Raw genomic sequence first — 19,120 nt, 5'->3', positions numbered from 1 at the left:
TAGGGATGAAGTTTCACCATGTTGGCCAGGATGGTCTCACACTCCTGGGCCTCATGTGTTCTGCCCGCCTCAGCCTCCCCAAGTGCTGAGATTACAGGCATGAGCCACTGTGCCCAGCCAAAATACATTTTTACATCCATTCCATCTCCAAGAACAATTCAAAGGAGTACTCAGCTGTATTTTCACCACAATGGAGTAATGCTTAAGCAGCCATGTACATCATTTTTCCTAATAATGTAATCCTCTAGTTTCATGCCCTATGGAATTGATCTAAAAGGATACTGTACATATAGCAGCTAATGCAAGTTAGAGAACTCAGTTTTGAGTTGTAAGACCTAATTTCAGTTTGTGTGTGATTTTGCACAGTCATATAACCCTCTCTGGGCCTCAACTTCCATAACTGTAAAATGGGTCCTACTTTATTTTCAAGGGTATTGTGAAGATTAAATATGTAAGTAGATGTAAAAGTGCTTTGCAAATATGCACTACCCAAACACAAGGGATTACACTGTATTCAAAAGTAAACAAAATATGTATTCCCACAGTAGGGAAAAATCCAGTTCAACTACTATGCTTTAAATCAAGTTTTCCTTTGAAAGCTCCTAAGCCCTGTCTTAAATCAATCAAGAAACAATGAAATTTCACCTTAAGGTATAGATGTAAGCACTCTCAATAAACTTATTGAAAAAGGCCTATTATACAGATAAGAGGCACAAACAGGCCAACCAACTTGGTTAAAAATATAATGACTTGGTACTAGGATTAAATTCCAGAAATCCATGTCATTGTATGTTCCTTAATCTATTAAATTAAAATCGCCTAAATTAAGTTTAAGATTAGCCGGGTGTGGCAGTGTGTGCCTGTAGTCTCAGCTACTTGGGAGGCTGAAGCGCAAGGATTGTGTGAACCTGGGAGACAGAGGTCGCAGTGACCGGAGATTATGCCACTGCACTCCAGCCTGGGTGAGAGTAAGACTCAAAAAAAAAAAGATTTTAAGCTAAAACATGCAAAACAGTAGTATTAAGACAATGTATTAGAAAATACTGAAAACTGTAATAACCCAAAATTTGTAAGCGGAAACGTAAGAAGACAGTTGATCTTGCATTAATTATGTTTAGCTTAGAATTCAGTTTAATCTTTCTTAAAAAACAACAGAACAGTCATATTACCACATGGGAAGTATGTTTTAACACAGTTGGTTTTTCCTTAAGAGTTACTACACCCATAAAAGATTCACAAAGAGTAATATGGCTACCTCTTGGGCTATTTCCAAACAGTCTAATATAAACTGCTTGTTAGCCAACAAAAGTGCACATATTAAGTAAACCAAAGTTTCTTTGCCTTTGGCTGGAACTGTAACAACTGTAAGAAGGACAACTTCATTCTGAGATCAGAAGTTTGTTTTTTGTTTTTTTGAGATGGAGTCTCACTCAGGCTGGAGTACAGTAGTGCAATCTTGGCTCACTGCAACCTCCACCTCCTGGATTCAAGCGGTTCTCCCATCTCAGCCTCCCAAGTAGCTGGGATAACAGGCATACACCACCATGCCCAGCTAATTTTTGTATTTTTAGTAGAGACAGCATTTTGCCATGTTGGTCAGGCTGGTTTTGAACTCCTGGGCTCAGGTGATCTGCCCACCTTGGCCTCCCAAAGTACTGGGATTACAGTCCTGAGCCACTATGCCCAGCCCTGATTACAAGTTCTAATTGGCTCTTAATCAAAAATTTATTTCTGAGAGTCATCTTACAACAAAAGATTCCAGACAGTTAAAAAAAAAAAAAAGTCAGGGTGGGAGGAGGAACTACTGGTTTAAAACTCACCAGTATGTTCTTTATAGACACTAGAATCACCACAGCCAAAAGCAGGAAGTATGTTTTGTTTTGAAATGAAACATACCCTCAGTGCAGCCCACTTTCCGTTCCTGGCCCTTTGGATAATCCTCACAAAAAGCACTAAACATATTTACAGCAATGTGCGTAAGTGAGATCCGAGCTAATTTCAAATCTAGACAAAAAATCTGAGGCTAAGCTTTACATCACAACAACTTTTACAAGTCCATCCACGTATCAATAACATGGGCATTCTCAAAATCAAGCAACAACGAAGAAAGGCTATTATAACTGGAACGCCCTAGGGGCTCAGTTCCCTTAGCAGTGGCAAAGGAAAATGATCAGACCAAAGCTACAAAGACAGCAGAAGCATGATAACCAAACCTCAGGTCATTAAACCACAAAAGTCCAGCCTTAAAATAGGTTTCATGTCGTTAGCTCTATCCGGACAATATACCTGAAGATGTCACACCGGTGACCACAAAAGAGAAAAAAACATCAAATTTATCTTATTTAACTTTTTAACAGTTTTTTCATTTCAATAAATTTATTTTGGTTTGTTGAATTGTTTAAGAGGAAGAGAAGAATGTGTTCATGTTTTTCAACCTGTGGGTGAAAAGGAAAGCATATGATTTAATTTCTAAAAACATTAGGAGTTGAATTTCACTTAAAGGAAATTTTACCTACTTGCTTCTGTAACTCTGTGCAGCAGCAATTCATCCTATACATCTCTTCTAAAAGCAAATACAAAAAAAAAAGTCATTAGATTACATATAATGTAAAGAAGAAGAACTTGGGAGTCTAAACATATACAGATAGCTCTGACCCTTGTGCCTGGGTTCCAACTACAAAGACCTGGATGGATCCATTTGGGCTTTGAGATTATCTACTACCGTGGTCTGGATTTGACCATATTAACAACTATGTCTCCAAGGTTTAGGTTCTTTGTCTATCACATATGGAATTTCTCCTTTTGACTGAGGCCAGGTCTGTCAAATATATATCTTATCAAGTACCAGGAAGATGCAATCTCAAAAATAGGACTTCTCATTTTCAACAGGATCAAAAAGCAAATTGGAAATAGGGAACAGCAGAACACCTGGCATTTCCAAAGCTCTTGGTGTCAATCCCCCAGCAGTGTTGCCGAGTGCTGAGGACCATCTGGACTCAGAGGACTGCCTCTGTCAAGGCGTCCCTCCCAGGCAGCCACAGGAATGAGAGCCCTGCCACTGGATTTGTGGAGGAGAAGAGGAGAGTATGGCACAGGAGGTGAGGAAAGGTCAAGTCAACTAAATTGATTATTTGTTATTCCTCATACTTAACACCTGTTATTAGTAACACTTGAAAAGAATACCTTTATTTAAAGCACTCTGCCTTTGAGGTATGATGTTTTTTGCCAGTCCAAACGTCACCAGCTTATCAGCTACATCGACTGTCCCATTCTCGGAACATTTCTCCACTGACACCTCATGGACATTCTTAGTAATTCCTTTCACAGAAAGTATGACATTCTGATTCAACATGAAATTTTTAAATAGCATTATTATTAATTGAGAAGAGCTTCCATTCAATTCCATCAATCCTGGAAAAGATGGATATTACAGTCTTTTAGTTCCTTTTAAAAAGATAGTATTTAGATAAATTATGTAAGAATAACAAGCAAAAGGCTTACTGGATTCAGCTGGATTTCAGTATGCTTTGATGTACTACTGCTGTTGCATTACAAAAGGCAAATTTATTCGATACATATTATTGATCACCTAACAAGGCATCAAGCATTAATCTTGGACTAGAGGGCATGAAACAGACACGTGTCTCCTTCATATATTCCAACAGGAGAAACAAAAAACTAAGATACTTTTCCAACTGAGTCAAAACCAAAGAGGACCATAAGGCAATCAGTATGGTAGTATCTGCAAGTCCTTTGCATAAAGATATCAGAGTAACAGTAAAAAGCTACTTTATGTATTTTTGTTCCCTTTTTTCAAATTCCAACTGAGGAGTTGAATATATGCAGATTTATTATATATAATAAGGTAGCCAGAAATGGTGTTATCTGAATGCCCTAGTCCCTAAAGAGATGTGACAAAGCAGGAAGACCCCAACTGAGAGGTCAGACACCCTGCTTCACGGACACAAGATACCCTGGTTCACATCCTGGCCTGAACAAGGTGCAAAACTGAATCTCTGAACCCTGATCCTCTGAAACTAATCTATAAAACGAAGACTGATTGAGTACTGTTTTTGTGAGAATTCAATAAAAAATAAAGGATATAAAACTTAATGGAAAACTCTCTTAATTTTAAAAATATTTAGGCAGTTACTGGAAATACCATTTGATTGACTTAGAGCTATGAAACATATAGAGGAAAAAAAACCATGCACCTAAATTGGAAACTGACTTAGCGGTCTACCTTCAAGTGAACATCTGATAATTTGGAAAGGAAGCTCCAGGTGGCTAGAGGTGATTGGCTGCACTCTGCAAAGAGGCAGTGTTTCAATGTTTCCATAGTCTGCATAGAGCACCTTCACATCAGTGTCTGATGTCCCTAGAACAACTGCACGATACCAAAAATCATCACCTGAAAATATAATGGAATCTCAGTAAGAACTCAGTGACTCCTCCTACCTTAAGAGAGTTATTCATAGTTATTATATTTACATCACTTAAACATCCATACCAAAATTTCTGGTTACAATTAAAATTAAATAAAGCATTTACCTCTACACTCCCACTAAAAATGTAATTTTTTTTTTTTTTTTTTTTTTTTTTTTTTTTTTTTTTTTTTTTTTTTTTTTTTTTTTTTTTTTGAGACAGGGTCTGGCTCTGTAGCCCAGGCTGGAGTACAGTGACACAATCTTGGCTCACTGTAACCTCCGCCTCCCAAGCTTAAGCGATCTTCTCATCTCAGCTTCTGAGATGAGACTACCTGTAGCTGGACTACAGGTGTATACCACATGCCCAGCTAATTGTTTATTTTTGGTAGAGATAGGGTCTTGCCATGCTGTCCAGGCTGGTCTTGAACTCCTGAACTCAAGCTATGCTACGCCTCAGCCTCCCAAAGTGCTGGGATTACAGGCGTAAGACACCACGCCCAACCCTTAATAGGATTTTTTTTTTAATGCATAAAACCACAAGAATAGAGAACAAGAGAAAAGACAACAGAATACTGGAAGCTGGAAAGTAGATGCCTGAATGAAAATGATCTAGTAGAGCCATGGTAGCTCAATCACAGTTGGCAGTGGGGAAGCCAAAATGCATCCCAGCTTGCATCACAGATCCCCAACCCCTAAAGCCTTAACGATTGGTGTTACCATTCAAAAGTAGGAGTTAAGATGGAGTTGGAAAGGAAGATTGGCTAAGGAAGCAGTTACTTGCAAAGACATCTGAAAAGGCTTTAGCTCATAAACTCATTTACACGTAACACCTATTTTTAAAGTTACTAAAGAGAATGGTGAGCTTTATGTTCCCATGTTTTAATAATGCTTCTATTTGAGTAAAGAAGACTGGAGGTTTCCTCTCCTGAGAGGATGAACCACAGAGGCCATAGACTAGAGAACGTAAGGCAGAGCAGACCATGGACAGTTTAACACTGGCAGGCAAGCTGTACACTTCAGGCAGGAGGCAACCAGCCCCCACAATAGCCCATCAAGATGCTGACACTCGAAGTCCACAGTGAAATGGCACAACCACATCACCCACAGTGAAGGCCACCAGGACAAGCCCCTGCCCACTCTCAAAGTGACTTCCCAATAACTTCTCAGTGCCCCATCTTAAATACAGGAACAGCACAGGATCATCAGAGATTTGAAGAAAGCCTCTAACATCACAGAGGAGACCAAAACAAAATAGAACCTTAGGGAAGCCAAGGCGAAGGAGGAAGATGGCAATGAACATTAGAAGACTGACAATAATATCCTTGGAGAACTGACATTCCACCCTTGAAAGAAGAACAGGGTAGTATTAAAAAAGATGAAAGAGAGAAGAGGATGTTTAACAGAAGAGTTCAAATTCAGCATTAAAAGACTTAAAGCTCCGAAAACAAAAGGAAATAAAAGCATTAATTCAGGAAAGTTTCTCAAACTGAAGCTCATGAATTTCCAGATTTAAAGTGTCCACCCACTGAGTGCCCAGCACAATGGCAGAAAGAAAAACACCATACTAAGGTCTCATCATAAATTTCAAAACAGGTGAAGAGAATACTAACAGTTCCAGAAAGGGAGAAAAAATGTACGACGTTTGTGGAATCCGGAATAACATCAATCTTTTGACCAGAAACACCAACACCTAAAACACAAGGAAAGCAGTGCCTTCAAAATTGTAAGGGGAAGGTGATTTCCAATGGAATTCTGTATCCAGGCAACCTATCAATTAACTATTAGGATAAAGACTTTTTCAAATATGGGCGCTAACAGAAAATTTATCTTACATGCACCTTTTCTCAACTTCTGGAGGACAGGATCCGCCAAAACATGGGAGTAAATCAAAAGGGAAATCAGGGATCCAAAAAACACAGTGGGGCGAGGGAGGAAGCAATCTAGCTAACACACGGTGGGGCAGTCCCGGAAACCAGGGGGCAGTGCTGAAACAGTCCTCAGCATGGTGAGGAAAAACCCAGGCTAACAGCCCAGGTCTGGGGGACAAGCAGCCTGTACAGAAGCAGGTTGGAAGGCTGAAGATGCCGTCAATATGGTAAAAGTTGATAAAGTACATGTAGTGTTCTGGGGAGTTTGCACTAATATAGAGAACTGGAAATAAATAGTCAAAGTATATAGAACACTAACAACAAAGTGGCAAAAGAGAATGTAATTGTAATATACTACGCAGCTCAGCTATAGTGTTTATGCAGTCCTAATGAAGTAAAACAGAATACTTACTGAACCAAAAATTGTGATTTTTTCTGGGAAGAAAGGGAGAGAAAATGTAGATCCGGTTGTCATACAGAAGAAAAAACTAGTGACATCTGTAAGACCATGAAGTTTGAAGGTCCCCAACTTGTGTCCTTCAACAAAAGTACTTTGGTGTCCATCTAGCCACAAAAATGCTTTTTAAGAGGTTTGGGATCCAGACGGGGGATCTGAAACTCCACTGGAGCCCAAGATTGAAGAGGGCTCTTTCAGAAGGCAGGCCTATTCCCCAGTGGCAGACTTTTAAGACCTTGTTCTCAGCTGCTGACTGGAAGCAGCCCTGTCCCCAGGTGAACTCAGCTCTAGCCCCACTTGGCTGCCATCCTGCCACCAGCCACGACTGGCAGGAGCCATGCTTATCCATGCTCCCAGTCACAGGCCCACCAACTGGACCTGACTGCGGACCATGAAGCAGCCCTACAACCTGGCTCCACTCCCATTAACCTTGATCCCAGAGGTAAATCACAATATTTACTTCAAGTGTTATTTATGTTAGCTTAAGAAATTTGTTAAAATGAAATATTAAAATGGATAATGATCAACGTATACCCTCATCAATAAGCCTGGCTCCCTGAGGCATTTCATTCTTCTTTTAGTACATTCACATATAGAGCCCTATAAATTCTTTGCAACCCCTCCATAAATAAATGTAATGTGACTGATCCACTAGAATAGAATGTGGTTATCTCAAGCTGGTTATCTGTTAAGTACTGACAGACTTGTACAAATCTACCTATATTCTTGCCTAAAAATAATCCATATAGAATTGAAAAGCTGAGTAATATGAATTAAGTCCACAATACTGCCTTCCTTCTCTACCTAAACCAAACGAAACATGCAGCTAAAACATCAAAATCTACGTAGTATCATGTAAAAGAAAACAGACCCAATACCTTTCCTCAAATATTTTCCCTAAAAGAACCTGACCTGTGTATTTGGCACAGCATGCGTCTCCAATTCTTGGTCTATAGGGTGGTCGACTTTTCGGAGCATTGCAGTACTCTAATAATTCAGCTGTCAATAGGCAGAGCTTTTCCTGATTTTCTAAAACACATAAAAACAATCTTTTGTTAAGAAAATTTCCAATGTTACTATTGACAGTATACGAAAGAATGGCAAGTCTAATCAAAAAATCCTTTGCGTATTAAAATATGCATATTTAAAATATGTACATGTATATGCAATATACATTGTATTTAAAAATAAATATACCCACAACTAGTTGCCATTTGCAGAAGGGATGCAATCAATACTAGGCGGGAATAGGGAGTAAGCCTCTGGTGGGTTAATTTCTTGATCAGGGTGGTTATGCTAGTTTGTTTACTCTGTGAAAGCTTAATAAGCGGTATTTTTACAATTGTTTAGTGTACTTTTCAGTGAGTGTTATACTTAATAAACTTTTTCTCAATAATATTTCCAATTCATCATACCACATGTTGTCAGGGTAAAAAAACCCTAAGCTCCTGCTTTTTAATACACAGAATAAAGGTAATTTTGTAGTATTAGAGATAAAATTTAAGAGCAGTTATTGGCATTACCACAGTTCTAACTTTGACAATTTGAAACAAAGGTTCATTTTTTTCAGCCTTAAAAGTGTCTGCAAATTATTCTAAAAAGACTGCATTCAACTTGCACTAACTTTTATTCAGATACTACAAGAATAAAGTCATATACATTTAAGATATTCCTTAATTGTAAACTTTGATGAAACAAAAAAATGAAAATTAAACTTCCACATGCTACTTTTCTTCATGGTTGGTTCCAGTGTGAAACGCTTCTCTAAGCCTCTAAGATGTAGTAAAACTATGGTTATGGATGGATTACAAAGTCTTTCAATATATCTAAAACAGTAAATAAGATTCAATATAGATAATGTGTTTTTAAATAAGAAATTATACAGTAATTAAGGACCCTTTGTTATTAAAAAGGTATAGACTACCAAGACCAGGCTACTGGATAGGTAAGTGCTGACTGTAGTGGGGCTTCCCTTCATGTTCCCACTTTATTTTTTTTTGAGACAGAGTCTCACTCTGGTCTCCCAGGCTGGAGTGCAGTTGCATGATCTCTGCTCGCTGCAACCTCTGCCTCCTGAGTTTGAACAGTTCTCCTGCCTCAGCCTCCTGAGTAGCTGGGACTACACCCAGCTACTTTTTGTATTTTTTAGTAGAGACAAGGGTTTCACCATATTTGCCAGGATGTTCTCCAACTCCTGACCTTGTGATCTGCCCACTTCGGCCTCCCGAAAGTGCAGGCATGAGCCACCGCACCCGGCCCCCACTCATGTTTTATAACTAAATTTGCCTTAAGTGTTTTATCAGTTCTTCCTTAAAACAGTGAGCCTCTTTTCCCCTTCACTTCCTAAGGAATTCAAGACCAGCACTTTCATTTTACAGTTTAAAAGATGCGTGTAAGAATGTCTCGAATTTTGGTTTCTTACCTGGCATCCCGTTTGGTAGAGCATAAAACAAGTTTGGGCTTATGATTTCTAATACATTTGCTTGTACAGTTTCACTAACCGGCAATTCTATTGTCTTCCATTGATCAGCTGAAGATGTAGCTGAAAACATGTAAAACACAGGTCTCACATGGAATAAAAAAAATTTACTGTTGTTTTCCTCAATAACATATTTAATTCAATCATTTGTTCATCAACTGATTATCAACGTTTGCAAATTCCCAAAATAAAAATCTGTATTTTCACAGAACAATCTATTCAATTTGAGGGATTTTGTGGGCAGTGCAAATAAGTTGACTAGGATGAGAATCCTTGAACTGTTACACTCCTGTAGTATATTTCTGTATTATATTTCTATCTCTCTCAAATATTTAATATAATTCTTACAATTTACTCAATCTTTAAGGGAGATATATCTGTATAATACATGTTTATCTGATAATTAAAATGAGTGTATTTGTTCAATAAAATAACGTTTCAATACATACATTAACCTATTAATCTATGTCCATAGAGCATACTACAGGAAAACCGTCATTTATGATGAAAAAATTTTCATAGTCTCTGAGAGCAAGGAATAACAAATTTAAACAAATAAATGGTTTTAAAATGTTACCTTGAAGTCCCTGTGCATGAACTTGAAGCTCATGTTTATTAACAAGTCTGTCATTTGGTAAGTCTTTACGTGGTAAAACAGATTGTAAAGCCAGATGTTCGTCAATCAGAACATCACTGATTATTAAGGGATAGGAAGTGGAAAGATCAGTGAGTTCAATTCCTGTGCCATTTTCAGTGACTTCAACCACTCTGGCTTGCAATTTTACCCCAGTAACACATATCTGAAATCTTGCTATGGTTTCTTTAGACCAATGCTTGTTTTTAGGCTGTGTATCTGGAAAATAAAGACAGCAGTAAAAAGAATCCTACGTACAAGCTTCATTTTTGCTTTAATAATACCCAGGGACCAGGTCTTCGCCAAGTGTACTTTTCAGGTCAGCAATCCTGAATATCTTCAATATCCTCCATGCCTGACTCACAGATAATGCATTTGCTAATACACGCTAGGATATTAGGAGGCTCAGGATCTCTCCTTACTTTCCCTGATAACATTATCTTTACCTGGCATTTTCCAATATGAAAAAATAAGGGTACTGTTTGTTTTAGGATTTGTTATGTATACAATCATGAGTTAACCATTATGCTGGTAAAAGACGTCAGCTGATGCACTTCTACTTTTGTGGACGGACAGTTTTCTAATAATTTCAAAATGTTTTTCATTATGTAAGCAAAAATTATTTTTCTTGGATAATTTTGGCTTACACCCTTGTTTTCTTTGCAGTGATTTTTCAAACTTGAACATGTATCTTAACCACCTAGAGGCCTTGTTAAAACACTGACTGTGGGGCCCTACCCAGAGTTTCTAATTTTGGCAGGTCTGGGATGGAAGCCAAGGATCTGGAGTTTTTAACAAGTTGCAATGTTGATGTTGCTGGATTGGGGGCCGTATTTTAAGCAGCACTGGAATAAAACACAGTAATTAAAAACAATAACCTGGGCTGGGCACAGTGGCTTATGCCTGTAATCCCAGCATTTTGGGAGGCCAACGTGGCAGATCACCTGAGGTCAGGAGTTCCAAGACCAGCCCAATCAACATTGAGAAATCCCATCTCTACTAAAAATACAACAAAATTTAGGCAGGTGTGGTGGCACATGCCTGTAATCCCAGCTACTTGGGAGGCTGAGGTAGAAGAATTTCTTGAACCCAAGAGGCAGAGGTTGCAGTGAGACAAGACCATGCCATTGCACTCCAGCCTGAGCAACAAGAGCAAAACTCCATCTCAAAAAGAAAAACCAAAAAGAACAATAATCTGAAACTTATTGTAAAATAAATAGAAAACAGATTAGCAGAAGAAGTAAATGTGTCTATGCTGCCTGACTTGACCACTGTTAACATTTTGGAGTCCAACCATCCACAATTTTTATGTGCAGATGTCAAAAGATACACACATGCACATATATACACATTCTCTTATAAAGTGTTAATAATAATAACCACTACTACAGGTATAATGCCAAGCACTGTTAATGCTTTGTATTTTTCTTTTATTAACAACTCTGAAGAAGGTAGTACATTTGTAATAATTTCCAGATGAGGAAACAGAAGCACCGAAAGTTTAAATAATTCCCCTAAACGTCTCATAGAAAGCAAGCAGCAGAGATGGCTCTGGAGTCTGTTGTCTTCATTACGACACTCTTTTATAACCTGCTTTCTTCACTTAAATCCTGAACAATTCTTCCTATTAGTAACACACACTTAACATCCTCTTAATGACTGTGCAATAAATAGTTAAACATGCAGAACTTTCTGAGTGTCAGACCCTGCCCTAAACCTTCACTTAATCCTAACAACCCTACGAAATAATTGCTATCATTATCCATTAAATAAATCATTTACCCAATCTGCTATTATTGACTGTTATTTTGCCATTATTAACAGCAATGTAGTAATTATTTTTATAACCTACTCTGTGCAATTCCCAGATTTCTCTGGGATAAATTACTAGGAGCAAAACTACTAAGTCAGAAGGTATGAACACTTGAGGTTCCTGAGGAATCCTGTCAATGCCGTCCAGAGGATCGTGCAGTTTCTACTCCCACGGTCAGTAAAGCAGCCGTTTCCCTACTCTGACAACAACACTGGACATTCTGCCCAATGTTGTAAATAAATTTCTAAGTTTCATAATATGAAGTAGGATCTTCCAACCCACGCAAAAAGTTAAAATTGTAGATACTAATACTCAGAAAATTATATGCCCCAAATATTAGAAAGTAGTTGAGCAAGTTTCTTATTGTATACCATACCTGCTAACCAGCACCGTATCCCCTGAAAGGGAAGGTTTAAAAATGATGATGGTATCATTCGGAGCTCATCTGTAGTAACTTCTTCGATGTTTCCATAATCCACAAAATGTACTTTAACATTTCCATTTGGTAAGATTTGCTTGACTAAAGCACGATACCAATTACCATCACCTAGGTTTAACACAGAGTTAGTGACATGCAACATTTCCTTTCTATCGACACTTGAAATACTTATTTTGAAAAAAAGCCACGCTTTATCTAAAAGTAGGTAATCAATTTGCTTACTTCCCCAAATCATGCCTTTCATTTTTTCAAAATTCAAAAAATCTCTAGAAATCTATTTTAAGACTATCTCCAAAATTTGTAGTACCATACTTTTAAAGATTTTAAATTAAAAGATTTCATTGATAACCTATTCAATTAACAGAGTGTAAAGGTGCAGGTAAGACTTGAATATACTTGTCAGTTTTGGACATGTATAATACTCTTACCACCAACAGCTCAGATTATTTTACTTGTTATGTGGTAAAAAATAATATATTTTACTTGTTATGTGGTAAAAAAAAAAATAATATAAGCAGTGGCAGGGCGTGGTGGCTCACACCTGTAATCCCAGCACTTTGGGAGGCTGAGGTGAGTGGATCGTGAGTTCAGGAGATCGAAACCACCCTGGCTAACATGGTGAAACCCCATCTCTACTAAAAATACAAAAAGTTAGCTGGGTGTGGTGGCATGCACCTGTAGTCCCAGCTACTTGGCAGGGTGGGGCAGGAGAATCACTTCAACCCAGGAGGTGGAGGCTGCAGTAAGCCAAGATCATGCCACTGCACACCAGCCTGGGTGACAAAGCAAGACTCCATCTCAATAATAACAACAATAATTAGTAGTAGTAGTAAAGGGTAGAGACATTCTTGTAATAAAGATGATTCATCAAATACATTTTCAAAATACTGTAAACACTTATAGAACGACCAGAATAATGAACCTGCCGTGAACAGCTCTTCCATGAGCAAACTTATTTTAATATTATCAGAAATTCTGGAAATAAAAGCATTAAAATAATGTTTAATAAAATTTAGGCAACAAAGCATCACTTGGAGGTTCCTTGTTACAAAGAGAGAAGGAAAAACACATGACATCGTAAGTATTCATTTAGTCTTGGCCATGAAAAATATTTGCTTAAACGTTAAGAATACGTACACTAAAAATAAGGGTTGAATGTTAAGAAATTAAGATTCTAAAAGTCAAGATTACACCAACTGGAACTTACCTGCAAAAAAAGCACAACAAGGTTGTCCTGCCTCTGCCTTGAAAACATTAGGTAACTTCTGCTGGCAATGTTCTGCTAATGACTTGTTCAAATCATTCAGTTTCTTTAAAGCTGAAGATAAAATACATGTAGCACTTAATATTAGAAGATACAGAACATAAATTTTCCTTTAAAGTCAGAAAATGTTTTGATCATAAAAATCCCAGGGAGGGGAGGGTGGGGAGGGATAACATGGGGAGAAATGCCAGATATAGTATGCACCTAAAGTAAAATAAATCCATTTTTTAAAAATTTAAAAATTAAAAAATTTTTTTAAAAAATCCCAGGTACCTCCCCAAACTATTTTTTACCCCAATGCTTTTCCTTATTAAAAAATTGGGCAAATAAGTTGTTACTTAGTTAATAGTCTCAATAAACCCAACATTAATGATTTACGAGGCACAAAGACATAATTACCGCATGATTATCAATACACTAAAGCAGGAACTTTGCAGGCAGACAAAACATCCCAGCCATAGACAAACTAAATAAAACCTGTCCCGAAAGCGACTATAATCCCTAAATGGATGGCACAGATAATGTATGCTAAGAAGTCAGAGCTGATGAGCTCTGTATGCTGGAGGTTTCATAAATTCAAAGTACACCACATTTGAAGGGGAGGGTATTTCCAGAAGGATGACGTGGCTCTGAGACAAAGGACAGAATTATGAAATTAGGCTGCCAAAAGTGGGCAGCAGGCTAGCAAAGCAGACAAGTGGACAGGCGGCCTCTGGAGAGAGACATCAGAGGTGTCCCTGCAAAATGCGGACCATGGAGAGCTTCTGCACGCAGAAGAAAGGGATCTGAACCACTCAGTAGTATCAAGTGTGTGACAAAGGCTCACTTACCGAAATGGAAAATAAATTGTAACGTGTCAGATGTTTCACCTTTCAGGTTAGCCTAAATAAAGTTTAAGGGCACATGATAGGCAATGATACACTCTGCTGCTGGGGGATTGTTTGGCTGGCCTCTAAGAAGACTAGCTCTCAAAAGCACAAACACACACATTCCTTTGACCTAATACTCCAATAACAATTTTAGCAACTTGCCCCAGGGATATACTCCTAATGTAAAAATCACAGTACAAGGATTTGTTTTAGTAATAAAAGTTTGTAAATCACTAATTCTGTATTTATCCACAATTAGGTTAATTAAATTAGGATTAACCCACAGAGTGGAATACCATGTAGCCAAGAAAAAGAACTGAATGGAGACTAAACACCAAGGTGGCGTCACAGAGTAGCTCCTGGAACAGAAAAAGGACATTAGTGGAAAAGCTAACGAAAACCAAATAAAGTTTGGCGTTCGGTTACTAGTAATATACCACTGTTGGTCTCTTTGTTGCAACAAATGTGCCAAGATCACATGCTAACTACAGGAGAAGCTGGATGAGGGGGATATGGGAACTCTATGTATCATCTCTGCAAGTTTCTGTAAACCTAAAATTATTCCGAAATAGAAATTGTTATTTAAAAAGAGACTGGAGAAAACACTATGTGAATTGATATCCAAAACGCAGTGGAATAAAAAATTCAAAAATTACTTACCACTTTATACCATTTACAGATACATAAAAGGTATATACTCATACAAGCATATGTATAGAGTGTCTCTGAAAAAACATTTAGTGAGAAGAGGAACCAGGAAACTTACTTTCCACTATGCACATTTTTGTAACTTTTGAATTTTGTAACTTTTGAAACATGTTTTCATGTTTCCTTCTTCATGTTTAGAATTTTTAGATGTTTGTATAATAATCACCTATATCAATAAAAAGGAACTTGAAAATTGTAAATTTTAACCTAGATGCAATGGTGGCCTACCTACCAAATTATTCTGAACGAAGGAATGACAAATCTCCCAACTATGGGGTCTGACAGAGCCTTAGTTATCTAGGTAAATGTCCTTATTTGACGAAGAAAAACCAAGATTTGCAAAGTCAAGATCAATGATGCTCACCAGAATGGCTCGAATGAAAAAGAAAACACAATGCCTGTGAGGTTGTGGAGCAACCATCTGTTCCTTAATCACTTCAGAAACTGGCCTTTGCAGATGGGGAAGCTGCAAATTTACATACCCTTTATGACCCAACAATTTCATTCCTAGGTATGGACTCCATGAAAATGCCTGCACATGTACACCAGATGTGCTGTAATGTTCACAGCAACATTAATCTACAGCCCAAGCGAAACAAGCCAAACGTCCAATGGTAGAAGGAAACAAACTGCAATACAATTCATAGGATGCAACACTATGCAGCAAAGAAAAACAACATAACAGACACACGTAACACACAATGAAGGCTATGTAGCAAGGAAAAGCAAGGTAAGATAGATGCAACAATGCCACAGTGGAGTGGGCAGCAGGAAGGAAGGGGCTCACATAGTGTGTAATCCCATTTCTATAAAGTTCAAAACCTGGAAGAACTAATCTGTGCTATTGGAAAGCAGAAATGTTTATTTTTGAAAGAGAGAAGAGGTAATGATGGGAGGGGACAGGAGGGAAACTTCTGGAATACCGGTAATGTTTTATATTGCTTGACTTAGAGGCTGGTTATACAAGTGTGTGCAGTTTGTGATAATTCATTATGTTGTACTTCTATTTACATATGTATCTATATGTTAATACTTCAATAAAAGTTAAATTTAATTTCTTTTTTTTTGTTGTTGTTTTCTAGAGACAGGGTGTAGCTCTGCTGCCCAGGCTGGAGTGCACTGGCATGATCAAAGCTCACTGCACCCTTGAGTTCCTGGGCTCCTCATCCTCTTGCCTCAGCATCCCAAAGTGTTGGGATTATAGGTGTAAGCCGCTATACCAGGCCAAATTTAATTTCTATAAATGAATTTAGGAGATATTTTATGAAATATAAACTGGTTTAAATATAAACAGGTATTGCTGAAAATATAAATAATCACTCAAAACAGAATAAAAGCTAACTAAGTACAACCAAATCTTCTTGGAAATACAAATACCTACTTGGTTCTTCTTGGAAAGAGGTACTTTTATCACTCAGTAACCAACTCACGTGAAGTTACTATCTATGCCAATGTATTTGTAAAAAGAAACAAATAACAAAAATCAACTTACCATCCTCTTTAAGCACGTGGCAATAAAATTCTCCAGGACTATATATTACACAGACCACAACATCTACTGTTTGGTCAACAGCAAGTTCAACCCACGTCCACTCCAATGGATTTATTTTTCCTTCCACACCCAAGGAAACTGTGAAAATAATTAAATATTTTGCAAAATAAATGGACATAGTGGAGGGAGGATGCGCGAGGCTGGGGCTGCTGAGGAATCTGCTTTAGAAGAATTGAATTTCCACTGACTTTTTAAGTGACTTTATAGGAATATTAACCTTAAAGTCAGTCTTATAATTATCTAAGTAAACTTCAAATTTATATTTCTGATCAGCTGCCAGCAACCTGTAAAACTCTCCATAAAATTTTATTTTTCAAACATTCTTAAAATATTTAGATGAATGCTTTATTTAAGATGAAAGGCATTCAACATAAATTCTTTTTTTAAGTACAGGAAACTTGTATTTATAGAACCATCTGAACTCCAGAACATGCATTATCTAGTAAACATTTTACTTACCACTGGCTTCTTTCATGTCACTGGGTTTATCTGCCACCATCCCCTGTTCTCCCACGGCAAAGGCTGCATCTATGAGAACTTTGCTAATGCTGACATGAGGCGTTTTGGATTTATCGATAAGCTCCACTAGGGAACTGTTTTCCAACTTGTCCACCACTTTCACTGTGATTATTTTGTTCTGCACAAGTTTTTTCATGAGACAAATAGCTTCGGGAGTCCAAATTCCTAATGATGGCTTTACTCCTAACAAAGAATTTTGAATGAATGTTAAAATTATTTTAAAGCATTTAGAAATGTAGCTCCTAATTTCCCCAAGTTAAACTTAAGAAACCTATGGCAAACACTGAAGCAAAAACATCTCACTTAAGAACATAAAGATGAATGCATCATTAACAAAGAAAAAGCCTGCTGGTTGCAGTGGCTCACTCATGTTGGGCACAATGGCTCATTCCAGCACTCTGGGAGGCTGACGCAGGAGGTTTGAGACCAGCCAGGGCAACATGGCCAGACTCACATCTCTACAAACAACAAAAGAAAAAGCTTGTAAAAAGCTTCTATAATATGTAAAACAAAACCCACATAATTTCACTGACATAAAACGTCCAGAAGTACAAATCTACAGAGCCAGAAAGTAGATTGTTTACTACCTGGGGAGAAAAGACTAACCACAAATAGGCACAAGAGACCATCCTGGGGTGATGGAAATGTTCTAAATCAGACTATGGTGATGTTTGTATAACTTAGTAAATTTATTGAGAATTACTGAATTGTATAGCTAACACCTAAAGTGAACATTATGGCAAGTAAATTATAGCCCAATAAAATTAAAAAGCCATACACAAAAAGTATAAAACAATCCCTGAACAAATACTCGTCCCTTGGGTTAACATATGAAACATCGGTGGCACTTACAACTCAATACTGACAGGGCACTTAAAATCAGCAATCCCAAGTTATGCTTCAATCAGTTCATTAAATGCAAGGGCCAAGTAACATAAAAAAAATGTTTCGCCTCACTGGTAATTAGGCAAATTAAAGTGATTTCATTTTTACCCTATCAAAATTGGCCAGGATGAAATAACATAGAAGCATCCTTCTGATGCACCAATGTGTACAAGAATGGATTCTCTCAGAATTCTTTTGGTGGGCATGTAAACTAGGTCAACCCTTTCTGGAAGACAATGCACAATATGTATCACAAACATGAAAAGAAGGAGACTTACTGACCCATTCCACCCATGGGAATGTAGCCTAAGGAAGTCTTTTGGGATATAACTACATTTTGTAACATTGCCTAAGGAAAAGATCTGGTATAAGCTGCAAATGTAATTATAAGAATCTTGCTTCGAGCAAATACTTTGAAATACCCTCTGAGATAGGAAACTCCTTATAAATTATGGTACATTTTGATGAAGCCAACTGATGGATGTGGAAAGAAATCTCTGATCCTAGTGGGATAGATGACATGTATAGAAACTTTTAAGCATTTGATCATGTCGTTTTGAGAAGCAGCTTTTCCCTATTTCATGTATCTTTTCACGTTTTCAAGTTTCCTTCTTCACCTTTAGAATTTTTAAAGAATATGGAGGCTATGAAAATTCCATACCTGCTAGCACACACTTTATAGCTTGCATTGGCAGTTCCAACAACTTTGGGATTATGGGGCAAAGTCTCATCAAACTAAGGATTTCAAAGTTTCCATAATCTACATATCCGACCAGTACCGATTCTTCAGAAGCGTAAGCCAAAACGGAGGCACGGTACCACTGATCATCCTCTGAAAAAAAGGAGACACTCAATCTCAAATGATTTTTCCACTGTAGAGATAAACAAAAACCTTTCCTCCTCAAATTAGAGATGGTCATTTATAGATTTTTCTTTAATAGATATGAAGTTTATACAACAGTATGTTTACTAATTTTGCTTATCAGAAGCCTTCAACTCCTAAAATGTAACCTTTATTAGTAGTGTACTACATTAATTATGCCATACGCTGTCATTATTAGTTTACATGCCTTATCTCTCCAGTAGAGTTAGCTCATTAGGACAGAGAATACATACTGATCATGTGAATCACAAGGTCTCAATCAGTACATGAAGTATTTACTAGCAAGACTAGTTATAAAACACCTGGCAAGCATGAATCAACTA

At 37.5% G+C, this 19,120-nt stretch overlaps 1 protein-coding gene across 5 annotated transcripts in view; it reads right to left on the bottom strand.

Moving 5' to 3' along the window:
* Window positions 1-1,903: 1,903 nt before the first annotated feature.
* Window positions 1,904-19,120, bottom strand: part of TDRD1 (tudor domain containing 1) — a 51,718-nt gene continuing 34,501 nt past the window's right edge. The window contains exons 14-25 of one of the 5 annotated variants that reach the window (XM_017537641.2): window positions 18,576-18,746; window positions 16,970-17,212; window positions 16,451-16,588; window positions 13,325-13,435; window positions 12,055-12,225; window positions 9,809-10,084; window positions 9,175-9,294; window positions 7,665-7,781; window positions 4,244-4,411; window positions 3,184-3,411; window positions 2,517-2,563; window positions 2,340-2,435 (exon numbers count right to left, since the gene is read on the bottom strand). In XM_017537641.2, coding sequence (XP_017393130.1) covers window positions 2,343-2,435; window positions 2,517-2,563; window positions 3,184-3,411; window positions 4,244-4,411; window positions 7,665-7,781; window positions 9,175-9,294; window positions 9,809-10,084; window positions 12,055-12,225; window positions 13,325-13,435; window positions 16,451-16,588; window positions 16,970-17,212; window positions 18,576-18,746 — 1,883 coding nt within the window. In that variant the 3' untranslated portion in view covers window positions 2,340-2,342. Of the gene's footprint in view, window positions 2,436-2,516; window positions 2,564-3,183; window positions 3,412-4,243; window positions 4,412-7,664; window positions 7,782-9,174; window positions 9,295-9,808; window positions 10,085-12,054; window positions 12,226-13,324; window positions 13,436-16,450; window positions 16,589-16,969; window positions 17,213-18,575; window positions 18,747-19,120 lie in introns of all 5 variants that reach the window. The other 4 variants (XM_037741726.1, XM_037741727.1, XM_037741729.1 and 1 more) reach the window with 4 other exon arrangements.

Source organism: Cebus imitator, unplaced genomic scaffold (assembly GCF_001604975.1).
Source record: "Cebus imitator isolate Cc_AM_T3 unplaced genomic scaffold, Cebus_imitator-1.0 Scaffold104, whole genome shotgun sequence".
Classification (NCBI taxonomy): domain Eukaryota; kingdom Metazoa; phylum Chordata; class Mammalia; order Primates; family Cebidae; genus Cebus; species Cebus imitator.
This window is presented reverse-complemented; position numbering and strand designations above follow the sequence as displayed.